Source organism: Martes martes (genome assembly GCF_963455335.1).
Source record: "Martes martes genome assembly, chromosome: 9".
NCBI lineage: Eukaryota > Metazoa > Chordata > Mammalia > Carnivora > Mustelidae > Martes > Martes martes.
This window is the reverse complement of record NC_137896.1, coordinates 59,391,495-59,404,439: the sequence shown is the minus strand read 5'-3', so window position 1 is coordinate 59,404,439 and position 12,945 is coordinate 59,391,495. Positions and strand designations below refer to the sequence as shown.

At 46.1% G+C, this 12,945-nt stretch overlaps 1 protein-coding gene across 1 annotated transcript in view; it reads right to left on the bottom strand.

Annotated features, from left to right (window-relative positions):
• The window catches only part of CHST10 (carbohydrate sulfotransferase 10), a 31,741-nt gene that overhangs the window by 14,973 nt on the left and 3,823 nt on the right, over nt 1-12,945 (bottom strand). The window contains exons 3-4 of the mRNA XM_080814301.1: nt 5,312-5,406; nt 4,633-4,764 (exon numbers count right to left, since the gene is read on the bottom strand). Coding sequence (XP_080670427.1) covers nt 4,633-4,764; nt 5,312-5,354 — 175 coding nt within the window. The 5' untranslated portion in view covers nt 5,355-5,406. The remainder of the gene's footprint in view (nt 1-4,632; nt 4,765-5,311; nt 5,407-12,945) is intronic.

Sequence of the window (12,945 nt, the reverse complement as noted above, 5' to 3'; positions counted from 1 at the left end):
TGGGCTGCTACACCTCCCCTAGGCCCCAGCTGCATGCTATAAGTACACACCATGGCCTGGTGTCCTCCCCGCTAAGGGAGGGTAAAGACGTCTTCCAAGTATCTGACAACAATAATAATCCCATCTCCCTGCTCATTAAATACCTTTGGGTTATCGGACTCCAATATAAACATTTGCCACACACCTTTAGCAATGCCACTAAAATCTATGGTCTATTTTATGTGTGATTCAAAACACCATCCCAGCCAAAGCTGTACGTGGGAGCTGCGACGAGGTCAGAGAGACCTATCTGCGGTATGAAATAGAAAAAGCATCAGCACCCTCAGCCCTCAGAGCTCCTGAATGCACTCTAAGGACTCCAAGAGACTACCCTCTACCCATTCTCCTCCTCTGTAACCTTGTCATCTTTGAGCACTCACATGCTAACGAGAAAATTCACATTCTAAGCTTGTCTGGTCACTTTGTGTTCTGACAGTGTCTTCTAAGACGAGCACTGCAATGCTTAGCTCTGCCCCAGGCCTGAATGGGTTTTGCAGAATCCTAACCTTCCTTAATAACATTTTAGATGGGACAATGTATCTTGAATTCTAAACAGCTGACTTATCAATGAATTTCTGAACCAACCTGTTTCCAGTACTCAGAAGCACAGAGAACAGGCTTTGGCAGCCGTGGAACATCTCATCTTCCAACATGACACACACCAGCCAGTCACCCACTAATTTTTATTGTTTTTATGATTTTGAACTTCTTGACCTTTGCTTCCCCCCTCCCCGGGTCCTCATTCAAGTAGCTTCAAGTAAAAGTGGTAACACGGTTTACATTTGGTTTTGCTTGTTTCTGTTGTTCTGCTGACAACCATTTCTTTTCAGCCGATTCTGTTACCCCTGCTATGATCGAAGAGCAGTCTCTTTCCCTACCCTGACCCCTTAGGAGCAAGCCTCCAGCTCCAGGATCAAGGATTCTCAGCCTGTAGTTATGGCCAGGTGTCCTCAACGTTTCAGATCACTTTGTTACACTCATCGTTATATTTACAGTGTTCTATAAAATGTCTTTACATTTGCCAAGTGATGCACCACCTTGTTCCTTTAGAAGTGAACACATCTGCGAATCTCCCCGACTACCCTGCATCAGGCCCCCAGTGTCAGTCACCTCCCCATCACACGCTTGGCAGAAGTCAGGCAAAGACATTCAAGGTATGGGCTCTGCCCTTAAGTAGCTTACAGCCAAAATGAGGGGCTGAGTGGAGGCAAAAGATTGGACGAGGAAGCTGAACTGCACTGAGAAGAAAAATCAGTGTCTACACATACATACCAGATTCACAACCGGATGTCGTTTTTAATTTCTAGTCTCACCATACCATGCCATCAAATTCCCATCACTGAATGGGCTTTATTTCCCTGTGATACAGTCTAGTTATAACACCCAATGGTGTTATATGACATGACACTGAGGTTTGTTAAGCAAGGGTGAGTCGTTGCTACAAATAATTCTGTGGCTTCACTGCTGAGCTGAAGATAGACCGTAACACTACGTAAAAATAAAAAATAAAAAAAAGGTAAGCAAGGCTAAATTTAAACAGCATTTCAAAACAAATCTCTTCCTATCAGTTTAAGTGGCAGGGAAATCAGGAGGAACAGGTCGGTGAGAAGAAAACACACATGCACAGCAACAGACTGGAAGAGAGCCCTGCTTCCCAGAGGTCAGAGATGCAAGGAGCAGCCCCACAGACACCGGAGTTACAATCGGCTCCCTGAAGCTGAGACCAAGATCTGCCATCTGCTTTACAGGAAATGGAACTTCACCATTTAGGAGACTGCTGTGTTGTCAGTCTCTTCTTTGTGATGACACTTCACCTTGGGCTTTTGATTCCAAAACCAAAACACTATGAACATGAGCGAAATAAATCCCAGCACCTGAGAAAAATCTCTTCCAGACACATGTTTACAAACATCTTTCAGTTTCCTGTATAACTCCCAGGTCCACCAGGGGGCTTAAATGCCTCCCTGGACAAAGGGGGCCCCCTAAGGCTAAGTGGCTGTACCCCCCGAAACCACAGCCCTAGAGGGGCAGGAGATGCCCTCTCGGATGACCTCCTCGGAGACTGTGTGTTTCACTTCTCATGGGTGCTCCATCCCTGCTCAGACTGGCAAGACACCCTGCATGCAAGCTCATTTCCTTCATTTAGAACTCAGCCAGTGAACATCCATCTTCATGATCCCCACCAGGAACTTAGGGACAATTAGGTAAGTTTTGTGTGCTCAAGAAAGGCTGGGTAATGTTTAGGGCCTGACAACAAAGGGTTCTCACTCTTAAGTTTCCTGCACAGTATGGGGCTGACACTGTCCTCCCTGGTAGTCCCCCTGCTTCCTGGAGGTGGGAGGGGGCAGTGGGGCAAGTGTGCACTGGCTCAAGGGTTCCCACCAGAAGCTGTCTGCATCACTGTGCTCCCATTCACTAACCACAGCTCCACATTGAACATCCAAGGGCACAAGAACTACTTGGTGAACAGCACCCAAGACGACCACAGATCTTTCCTCCAGCTTTAAAATCCTGAAGCTTTTCATCCTTCCCTGTAGGTTTTACCTTCTACCCCTTTAACTGTTTGTTCCACACATCACAAAACCCTCTAGAGCTTCTACACTTTCCTGAAAGTGGTCAGCATAAAACTTGCCACATCCTAGCAGAATGACATGTCGCTTCTCAGATACCACTGAGGAATGACATGCTCTTCAGAGGCAGTTCTGCCAGAAAACATTGTAATTCAAAGGCACACATCTCACTTAGTTATTTTTGGTGGAAGTCTCATTAAATACAATACCTATACTCCTAGTTTTTAAAACAAAGTAAACCATAAACAATATGACCTCATGACTTGCCTCTGAAGTGCCTTCCTTACCAGGAGGTGACATTTAAGGGAATCACGAGTAAAACATGTGGACTTGTGGTAACAACAAATTCATAGTGACGGCAGCTGCAGCTCTTTCTACATTTGCGGTTCTCTAGAGCTGCACTCCTAGAGATTCCAACTCACTTGGTGTCTGGTTGAGCCAGGAGAGAAAGGTTTACGAAGTCCTGCAGATAGTTCTAAAGTGCCCTGGGGATGAGAACCACTGCTCTCTTAATGAGGGTATCTCCATCAGAGGTAAGTGGAACTGGACTGAAGCATCTGAAGAAACATCTAAATGGTCAAGCTAAGATCATGGTCTCTGAGTCCAACGAACCCCACAGATCTGGTGCCTGCTGTTCTAACAAAGGCCCAGGTCCCTAGTGGAAGCCATCATTATCTGTGATTACCCACAATGCTCTGTGATCCTCCTGGCCACCCCCTATACCTGCAGTTGACATACCCGTTCCAAGGCTGTGAAAACCTCTCAAGTTCTCCCAAGAGCTCCTGGAAGGTGGGGGATATACCTGTCAGGCCTGAGAATAAAGAGGCTGAGTTACTGAGTGGAAACCCTAGAGGTGAGAACCACCTCTTGTGATTAATTTTAGGGCCTTCCTCTTTGGCCTACACAACTGCCTTCCAGCCCTGTTGTTCCTCTACAAACAGCATGAGAGAGGGAGAGAGAAAGAGAATGAATGGGAGCAGGATGGGTGGGGCGCTGGGCAGCCTTGTCAGCACAGAAGGGAGCTCTCTGGGCTGCACTGGAGCCCAGAGCCTGAGGGCCACTCAGAGGGCACCATTCGTGCAGCTGCTGGGAGAAAGCAGGGAAAATGGCTGGAATGGATGGATACTCTCCTGATCCCCCCTTCCTAAGGGCCACCGCCCACAGGAGGATGTGTGAAGGATTGTACAGAGTGAAGATGCTGTGCACACCCACGTCCACAAGCATCCTCCCTACTAGGCAGAGGTGGTCAGGCTAGCCTGAAGCTGCTCATGAGTCTTTTCAACATCTCCTGTTTGCCTTGCCTCACTCTGCCGTGGAAGGAGTCACCTTGGGGTGGCAGGAGCATCTCCTCAGGTACACCCGCAACCGCACAGATCAGAGAGCCTCACTGTACTCAGGTCAGTCTTGGGGCTGTCAGAACATGTCCATTTTGTAGGGAAAAAACCACTAATGCCAAGGTAAGCAAAGGTCAAGGGCATAAACTAAAGTAAGTTCTTCTGAACCTGGGTTTGCTCTTTGGATGTCTTCATCTGACCACCTACATCATCAAGTCAAGGGGAGTTACCTCAAAGACTACCAGACACAATATTTAAATCACCTCCTCGTGAAGCGAAGGTGACTTTCAACCATGTGACCACCAGCATGCAGCACCAGCTAGAACATGGGGATGCTGGTCAATCACGGCAGCATCTCATGATGACACTGAGCAGGGCAAAGTCCCAAGCCTGTGGCCCAGGAGATGACCTGGCAAATGGTACTGCAGGGAAGAGGCCACTAAAGAAGCCCACAGAGAAAGCACCTCCCACCCCCAGGGGAGATGCAGGGAAGACACTTTTGTCCTTTTCCACCTCCTCTTCTGCATCTCTGTAACATGAAGGATTTGGACACCATGACCTTCGAGGTCACTTTTGGCATTAATGTTCTTTCGATTCTGTGACAAAGGTCATCTGTGCCTGTAGCCAGGAACAATACCACAGCATTGTCTGGATTAGCTGAAATCCATTCCATGAGGAAGCATACCTACCATCAGGGTCTTTAAAGGTCAATGTGATAAATTTGCTAGCCACCATGAACATGAAAATCACCCAAAAGCATGCGGCCAACAGAAGCCACTGGTGGTGCATGTTGTCAAATGTCAGCCATTCAGTAATTCTTCCTGGAAAACAAAAGTGAGATGACCCTGGTACTTATAAATAAATCAATTAAACAAAAAGTAATAAAAAGAACAGGTGACTTTAGTTAACAGCTTCAGTACAAATATTCGAAAAAATTTTTCTATTGATACAGGGGTATTTTGACTGAGTATTTAAATTTTATTCTTAATAATATGAAGCCATCGATCTGATAATTCAAGCAAATTTAAAACACTCTAGTGGAAAGGAGCCATTTCTGTTTATTTTTGGAATACATGATAAGATTTTGCTTTTGCAAATTTGCCTCGGAACTCCTTTCTGGCCCAAGCTAACATCAAAGCATACTCTTAGTACCCAGCAATAGCCAGCACCTGGAAGCAGGAGGGCAGGAGTCTGCCAAGGGTTGGACCTTTGCTGCGGCAATTTGCAGAGGGCAGAAGCCATACTGAGATAATTACAAGCAGGCCTTGTGTAAAATCCTGACATGCTGACAAGATAGATGTAGCCACACCCAGAATCTCTACAACAGTGAAAATCAACACCGGAGCATCTCTGTCTCCATTCACTTGCCTGCAAGAGTCTGCGCAGAACCCTGGGGGTGGGTGTTTTTCATGCTGTCACTGCCCGGGAGTGAGGCAGGGCATGCCAATCCTCAGCAGGTCATGCTGCAGGAGACACACAAAGAGCCGGGAAGTCACAGTCAATTCTCGGCAAGAGAGACAAAAAAAAAGTGTTTCATTTCACCTTTAACACAGTGCTTCTTCAAGCCAAACCAAACCACTTAAAGAGACCATGCTGGGCTGGACTGGTTTCCACTAGCCAACTGAGGCCACCCATCACTCCTGGGCAGCAGGGAGAACTGGTCCTCTCAACGAGGTGCTGATGACATATGATTTCAGAAAGCTTCTGAATGCTAGATGGGACAGAGCGCAGTGGGGACCCAGGCAAGCAACTCTCCTCCTTGTCTCAACAATATTTACCTCCTAGAATCTCACTGGAACCAGGCATCTGAAACCTGAATTCCTTCCACCAAGTGGTTATCCACCTAGACTTGAATATATCCTGTAATGGGGAGCTTACCACCTGAGATGCTGCCTGTACATTTACCGGGTGGTTTAGGAGCCACCCGGGCACCCTCATGTGCCACACATTAGACCCAGAGTGTTTCCTGGGGTCTGCAAACAGGGTTGCCAGATTAACTGCATAAAAATGTAGGATACTGGTTAGCTTTGAATGTCAGATAAATACAGTAGCTTCCCTTTATCCAGTGGGGATACTTTCCAAGACCCCCAGTGGATGCCTGAAACTGCAGAATAGTACCGAACCCTGTATATTCTGTTTTTTTTTTCCTATACATACATGCCTATGGGAAAGTTTAATTTATAAATTAGGCACAGTAAGATTTTAACAATGATAACTAATAATAAAACAGAATAATTACATCAATATACCATAAAGAAAGTAACATGAATGTGGACTCTCTCTAAATATCTTACTGTACTGTACTTTCTTCCTGTGATGATGTGAGGTGGTAAACTGCTTATGAGATGAGAGGCAGTGAGGGGAAGGACGTGGGCACAGTGACGTAGCGTTAGGCTACTACTACTGACCTTCTGACCATTCATCAGAAGGAGGATCATCTGCTTCCAGACTGTGGCTGACCACAGGTAACTGAAACTATGGAGAGTGAAATCGCAGATAAGGGGGGGACTACTGTGAATAATGTCTTAGTAGAAGTATGTCCCAAATATTTATGGGGTATACTTACACTTTAAAGAGTGACTTGTTGTCTCTCTTAAGTTTCAAATTTTACTGGGAGTCCCAGATTCTCTCCGGCTGTAGTGCCCAACACAGGGCATGCCCACCCCTATCTAGCTGCCTGAGGCCAGCCTGCCTGAGTTGAGTCTCCCTTCCTCCCTCAGTCCTGCTCCTCTGAGGCATCAGGGCACAAAGGAGAGTGCCTAGAGGGCCCCACCACTCACCAGCTCTGTGACTCAGAAAGTCACTTAACCTCCCTAAGCCTTGATTTCCCACCTCTGAGACAAGGCCCTCCTCCTTCTAGGGTGGTTGTGAGGATTAAATGGCCTGTATCTGTGCTCCAGTGAACAGAAACTGACGCTCTCTGACTTTCCAATTTGATCTGCAAACAGCCTTCTAAGTGTAGTGGCGAGAAATGAATGTGACAGTGTAGTTTGCCCCAAGAAGAGGGGAAAAGAAAGCCAGACTCATCCCAGGGGACTCAGGTTCCTAATTCTTCTCTTCCAGAGACAAGTGAGGCACAGACTGTGCCCGGCAGCACAGGGCACTGAAGTCCTTTCCCTATAAGACAGTGATACTCAGAGGGGTCCATCCCTATGGGTCACAGTGGGAGCACTCCATCGAGAAACCCCAAATGCAGGCTTTTTCTAACAGAAGGGCAGGGGGGTAAAGGAGCCACTGTGGACTGGAGTGGGAAAAAAGAGAAAGGAGGCAAGTACCAGGCAGGAGGTAGGCGACCAGAACACAGGAGCACTGTTCCCTTGTACCAGTTTTCGGGAAGCCTTAGAGGCTGAGGAACACTCTGGGCGCTGAGTGGCCTGGGGCTTGCAACCCATGCTTTGTTACAAGAAGTGCTGTGGACCAGCGAATGCAGATGAGGGGAGCCACCTGAGGCTGCCTCCCTCACACCCACTTACTCTGCAGAGCAAGAGAGCCTCCTGGCACTGCTGGCTCACGGTGCCCTGCTCTGCTCAGACCTAGACATCCGGCCCTTGAGCACCCTCCTGGGCATCAAGCCGGCACCTGGGAGGTATTTATGGCTTAAGAATCTAATCTTTCCAGGGGCACCTGGGTGGCTCAGTTGGTTAAGCGACTGCCTTCGGCTTAGGTCATGATCCTGGAGTCCCAGGATCGAGTCCCGCATCGGGCTCCCAGCTCCATGGGGAGTCTGCTTCTCCCCCTGACCTTCTCCCCCTCTCATTCTCTCTCTCCCTCTCTCTCTCAAGTAAATAAATAAAATCTTTAAAAAAAAAAAAAAAGAATCTAATCTTTCCAGTGGGAACTAGTCCTCTGAAGGGATCTGAGTGTGCCCACTGAGCTCACCTCTACATAAAAGTAGGGAGACCATGAACAAACAGACTTACATGAAAACGAAGGGTCATATCATCTGCTCTTCAGGAAGCCAAGCAGCTCAGGGATAGGATTTCTACATCTGGGCTCGCTGAGATGTAAGACCTGCATCATGCTGAGGCCATGCCTGCCTTCCTAAGGCTTAGATTTTAATTTCAAGCCAGGAATGCTTTACTCTTTCACCCAGACCTGGGGTTGGGGGTGAGGAGGGTCTAATTCTCTTCTCCCAGAAAATCTGCCCAATTTTCACATCTGTAAGGAAAAAACCACTGTATACCTACCTACCAGTGTGTTGTGAGGCCCCCATGAAAGAGAGCCTGCCCAAGTACCTCCTCTACAACTCACAATCCATCAAGCAAATGTCTTCTTTCTGATAGGGAATTTTACTTCAAACACATTCAACTTTGAAAGTGAATTCAAGTAAACCCCTACTGAACTAGGACATCTAGAGTGCCCTTTCCTGCTCTGTGCCTGGCCGCTGCACCGAGTCAGGAGAAGGGAGGTCTGCAAGGGCCCCCAGCTCCCTTTCATCCCTGTCACAGCCCACCTGGACAGGGCAGGGACAGCCCAAGACACCTGGGGCCCCTGATAAGGGCAGCAGATGTGGAAAGGATCACGTGCATAAGCCCTAGCCCCTGCCAAAAAATGTTCTCTTGACAAGAGGACTATAAAGTCACAGGCCCTGACCAGTGTCTTGGGTAGGGTTGCCCAGACTAGACAGAGGTCTGATAATGACTCTGTGCCCTGTTGCCTGAGAGTGGTCACTGTGAAAGGGAGGGAGCACTCTCTGCTGACCAGCAGGCTTCTGTAAATGGGAAGTAAGCAGGGCCCACCCCTGCACAGCACAGGAAGATGCAGCTCTCTCTACCGCCCACTCTTTTGGAACCCCCAAAGCCTCTCTCCATCACCCTACCTAGTTTCACATCCTGCACTGTACCTACCACAGCCTGTTTTCACTTGTTCACCATCTGCGCCCTCACCAACCCCCCAGAATGTTAAATGCCCCCGAGTACACCAAGGACTAAAATAGTGCCCGGAACTCATTAAAACAACAACCATTATTTGCTGAATGCCTGTATCCACCTAGAAACTTATTAGGAAAACTCAGGAGAGCTGAAAGGTACTTCTGAAGGCACCTTTTCCAACCTTCTATCTGAGAGTTCCCATCCTTTAAAGGATGAGGCCCCCAATTTCAACAACCTCAAAATATTTCTCCAGTATCCACATGAAAGTAGTTATATATTTAATACCTATTATCTGAGACTAGAAAACAATTAAAAGCTACTAGGACTTCAGTATTACTTGGAAATAAAATTACATTTTATAAACCACAGCACTTAACATGCATTTGAACAGATATACAACTGAAATATACTGACTGGAGGGGTGGTTAAGAAATCTCACTGGAGTCCAAAAAAATTTTTTTTAAATTTTAAATAAAACCATGTGCTGAAGGGCAAGCCAATTACAGAGATCCAAAATGTCAACTTATATCCACAAACGAAAAGGGCAACTTGCAAAATTGGACGTATGATCCTCTCTGTAAAAGTTATATTTGTGAATGTATGTGATTAAATACATATTCAAATACATACACGCATGTAATGCACAGAATAAAATCTTGAGACAATGAAAGCAGGTATCTTTTGCTTTGCACACTTACATATTAAAAAAAAGTTTGCAACAAACAAGTTTCCACTTCATAGTAGAAACTAATAAAATATAAAAGATGCCACTCATATACATGTCCCCTGGTATTTTATTCCTGCTGTTATTTTTCCTACCTGATCACTACCAACTGCAGTTTCCTTACCACTTAGTAAAGTGTGGGAAAGGATGGTAAATACTTTCCTAGCTGGGAGAAAATGTGGTTAAGTGACAAAATCAACATGTATCTGAATATTTAGTAAATACATCTCTGTCTTCATTATTTTTTTTTTTTAAGATTTTATTTATTTGAGAGAGAGGGAAAGAGAGGGAGAATACAAGCAAGGTGAGAGGCAGAGGGAGAAGCAGACTCCCCACTGAGCAGGGAGCCCGATTTCCGGCTTGATCTCCAGGAGTATGACCTGAGCCAAAGGCAGCTGTTTAACCAACTGAGCCACCCAGGCACCCCTGTCTTCATTAGTTTTTATTTAGCTTTTAAAAATGATCTAACATCAGGGGTGCCTGGGTGGCTCAGTGGGTTAAGCCTCTGCCTTCGGCTCGGGTCACGATCTTAGGGTCCTGGGATCAAGCCCCGCATCGGGCTCTCTGCTCAGCGGGGAGCCTGCTTCCTCCTCTCTCTCTGCCTGCCTCTCTGCCTACTTGTGATCTCTGTCTGTCAAATAAAACAAATAAAATCTTAAAAAAAAAAAGAAAGAAAAATGATCTAACATTTAAAACATAAAGTGCAGAGACTACTGTAACAAAAACAGATTCTTGGCTCAATAGTTTTGCTGTACTTACTTGAGTGGTTTTTTTTTTAAAGGAAAGGAAGTGTTAAGAAAAGAAGGTTGGAGCCCCTCTCTGCCCCCACCTGGCTCTAATCTCCTTGCACCCCAGACCTACTCCTCCATAAGGGCTTTTCACTTTGTCAGACTCAAGTCCTCTAACAGAAGCAGCAGCAGGGGTTTGGAAGATGGTCTTCCCTGCAGAGAGAAAGGCAGGGCCAGCTGCAGAAGCTGGGAAAGCATGTTGACTCAGGCCCTGGGTGCTTTTTAGGAGGCTCCTGCTGGGCGAAAAAAGCCTGGGGTGGAGAGATGCACTATTTTTAAGTGCCTACCTTTCCCCCATCATGGTCTATAGTGAAAAAATTCACAAATTACACACAGACTTAAGAGAAAAAAGCTGCTGAAGCCAAAATTTAGATAAACCAGTACTTGTTCACGGAGTCATGTACTATGTGCCCCAACCAGAACCAGTAAGACTGGTCCCTCTCAAGTACCCCTCCTCTTAGGCCCAGTATCACTATAGTTCATAACATATGGCCCAAAACACAAGTAGATGTATATCTGCATATATTTTTAAGGACACAATTAAAAAAATAATTATTTGCCAAATTCATCACGAAAAGGTATATTCATCCACTGCACAAAATAGGTGCCAGGGATACGACCTGTTCCAAACCAAACACATATGCAGTTTATGTCCTTACAGAGCCTGCCGTCTAACAGAGAGAACCCACATGCATCAAAGAGTCTATCCCAGAAGTGGTGTGAGGTGGACACATGGCTCTATGAGAGGCATGAAAGGACAGAACCTGGTGGAGAGGTCAGGGATAGCAGTTATGTAAGGAGGTACCCAAACCAGGGGACCAACAGGGAATGGAGGCCTGGGTGTTGGGCAGGAAAAGTCAGGGGCCCTTGAGTAACCAAAGAAATCCCCAGTGGCTGGAGTTTCCAGGTCAACGTTAGAGATTAGCCAAAGCAGCTCTAGTCAGAGAACACTGATTCCTATAGAGCATTTATGGAATTTAGTTTTACCTCGTGAGCAATGGAAAGCCAGTGAAGAGCTTTCTGTGAGAAGAGCGGTAGTAGTTTCATAATTCTGATTTAAATTTTGGAAGTATTTTTCCGACAGCACAAAAATGTAAAGCACTATGCACTTGGCCATTCCCCAGCCTCAACATCATTTCCGTTAGTGCAGCAAGAGTGTTCTAACATAGCTAAGTGTTCCACATCACCACCTAGACCCAACCTCCTAGACGATGACGACCACCACCACCGCCACAATCATCATCATCATCATTACCTCCATCAAGGTCTCTAAAAATTAGCATGTAAACTTGTAAGATCCACAATATCTGACAGGTTGGGTTTTCACAAATCCTGAGGACTAGGGGTTCCAGTTAGCCATAGCATGCTTTGGCTTTATAAATTCATGTACTCTGAACCTAGGTATCTACCTAACAGTGGCTAACTTTATGTGTAGGCCAGTGGTTCCAGCCCTGGGTGTATATTAGAATCACCTGGGGAGCTTTAAAAAAAATACAGCAATGTGCTGGGCCCCAAGAACACTGAACCCAAGACAACACATATTGCTGGAGATGGATCCAGGGCTTGTTTTATAAGCTCTGCACAGGATTCTAAGGAGCAGCCAGGGCTGAGAACTGCTGGTCCAAGCCCCCAGCCCTTTAAAATGCAGATTCTAGGCCTTCTGACATAGGAACCATTCTCTTTCCACCTCCTTCCTTTATAAGAATGAAAACTAGTAGCAAAAGAATATAGGTCAAGGAGCGTCCATTGATGCTATGATAAACAGCTTAGGAAGGTTTAATTAGAATCAAAGACCTCCATCACCGTTCCTACTTACTCTTCTTTCTAGCCCTCCTACCTATAGGTAACTAGATTCTGTAGAATTAGGATTTGGTCTGACCTTGGAAAAATCATAATAATTTGCCCTATATATTTGAACAAAATGAAAGGCATTCCAAATTCCCTTAGGCCCAGCCCCTCTAAACCCACCCCACTAACTGCATTGTTTGCCTGAATATACCAATTCTCCACGGGGTTTGCCTCCTGTACAAAGATGACACCCTCAAGGCTCATGATTTCTGTGTGCAGAGAGACTAGGGCCTGAAATGAACAGTCCTTCCAACATGGCTCTGCCAAGGGCCACTGCTCTCCCTGCAGCCCAGTGACAAATGGCCTTTAAAAAGCTTGACATTTTCTGTAATTAACTCTCCTTTGTTCAAGGAGCCAAGACAACTCCCAAGTTGCCTCTTGCAGCTAATGGTGGCAAACCTGAGTGTGCCCCAGGCCCCCGGTTGGTCACGGTGTGCTGCCCTGAACTGAGCCCCTGGGGCCCCCAGGAGTCAGCATACCGTCTTCCGAGCTTTCCTATTTCCAGTCATTAAATGAGATTTTTCACTTGGAGATGTCAGGTTCTGAAACCAAGCCAGAGGGCTGGACTCTTAGAAAACCCACAAGTTAGAAATGATAGTTAAGGTGGTTTCCCTTCTTACGGGGAAAGCAGGGTTAGGGAAGCAAAAACATAGCTGAACCTACCAGAAATCTCAATCTTTTTTTTTTTTTTTTGTCCTCTAAACTAAAAGACAGCACACATTTTACATGTTTGTAATGACTAACAATGGGTTTGGTATTATTACCATCTTC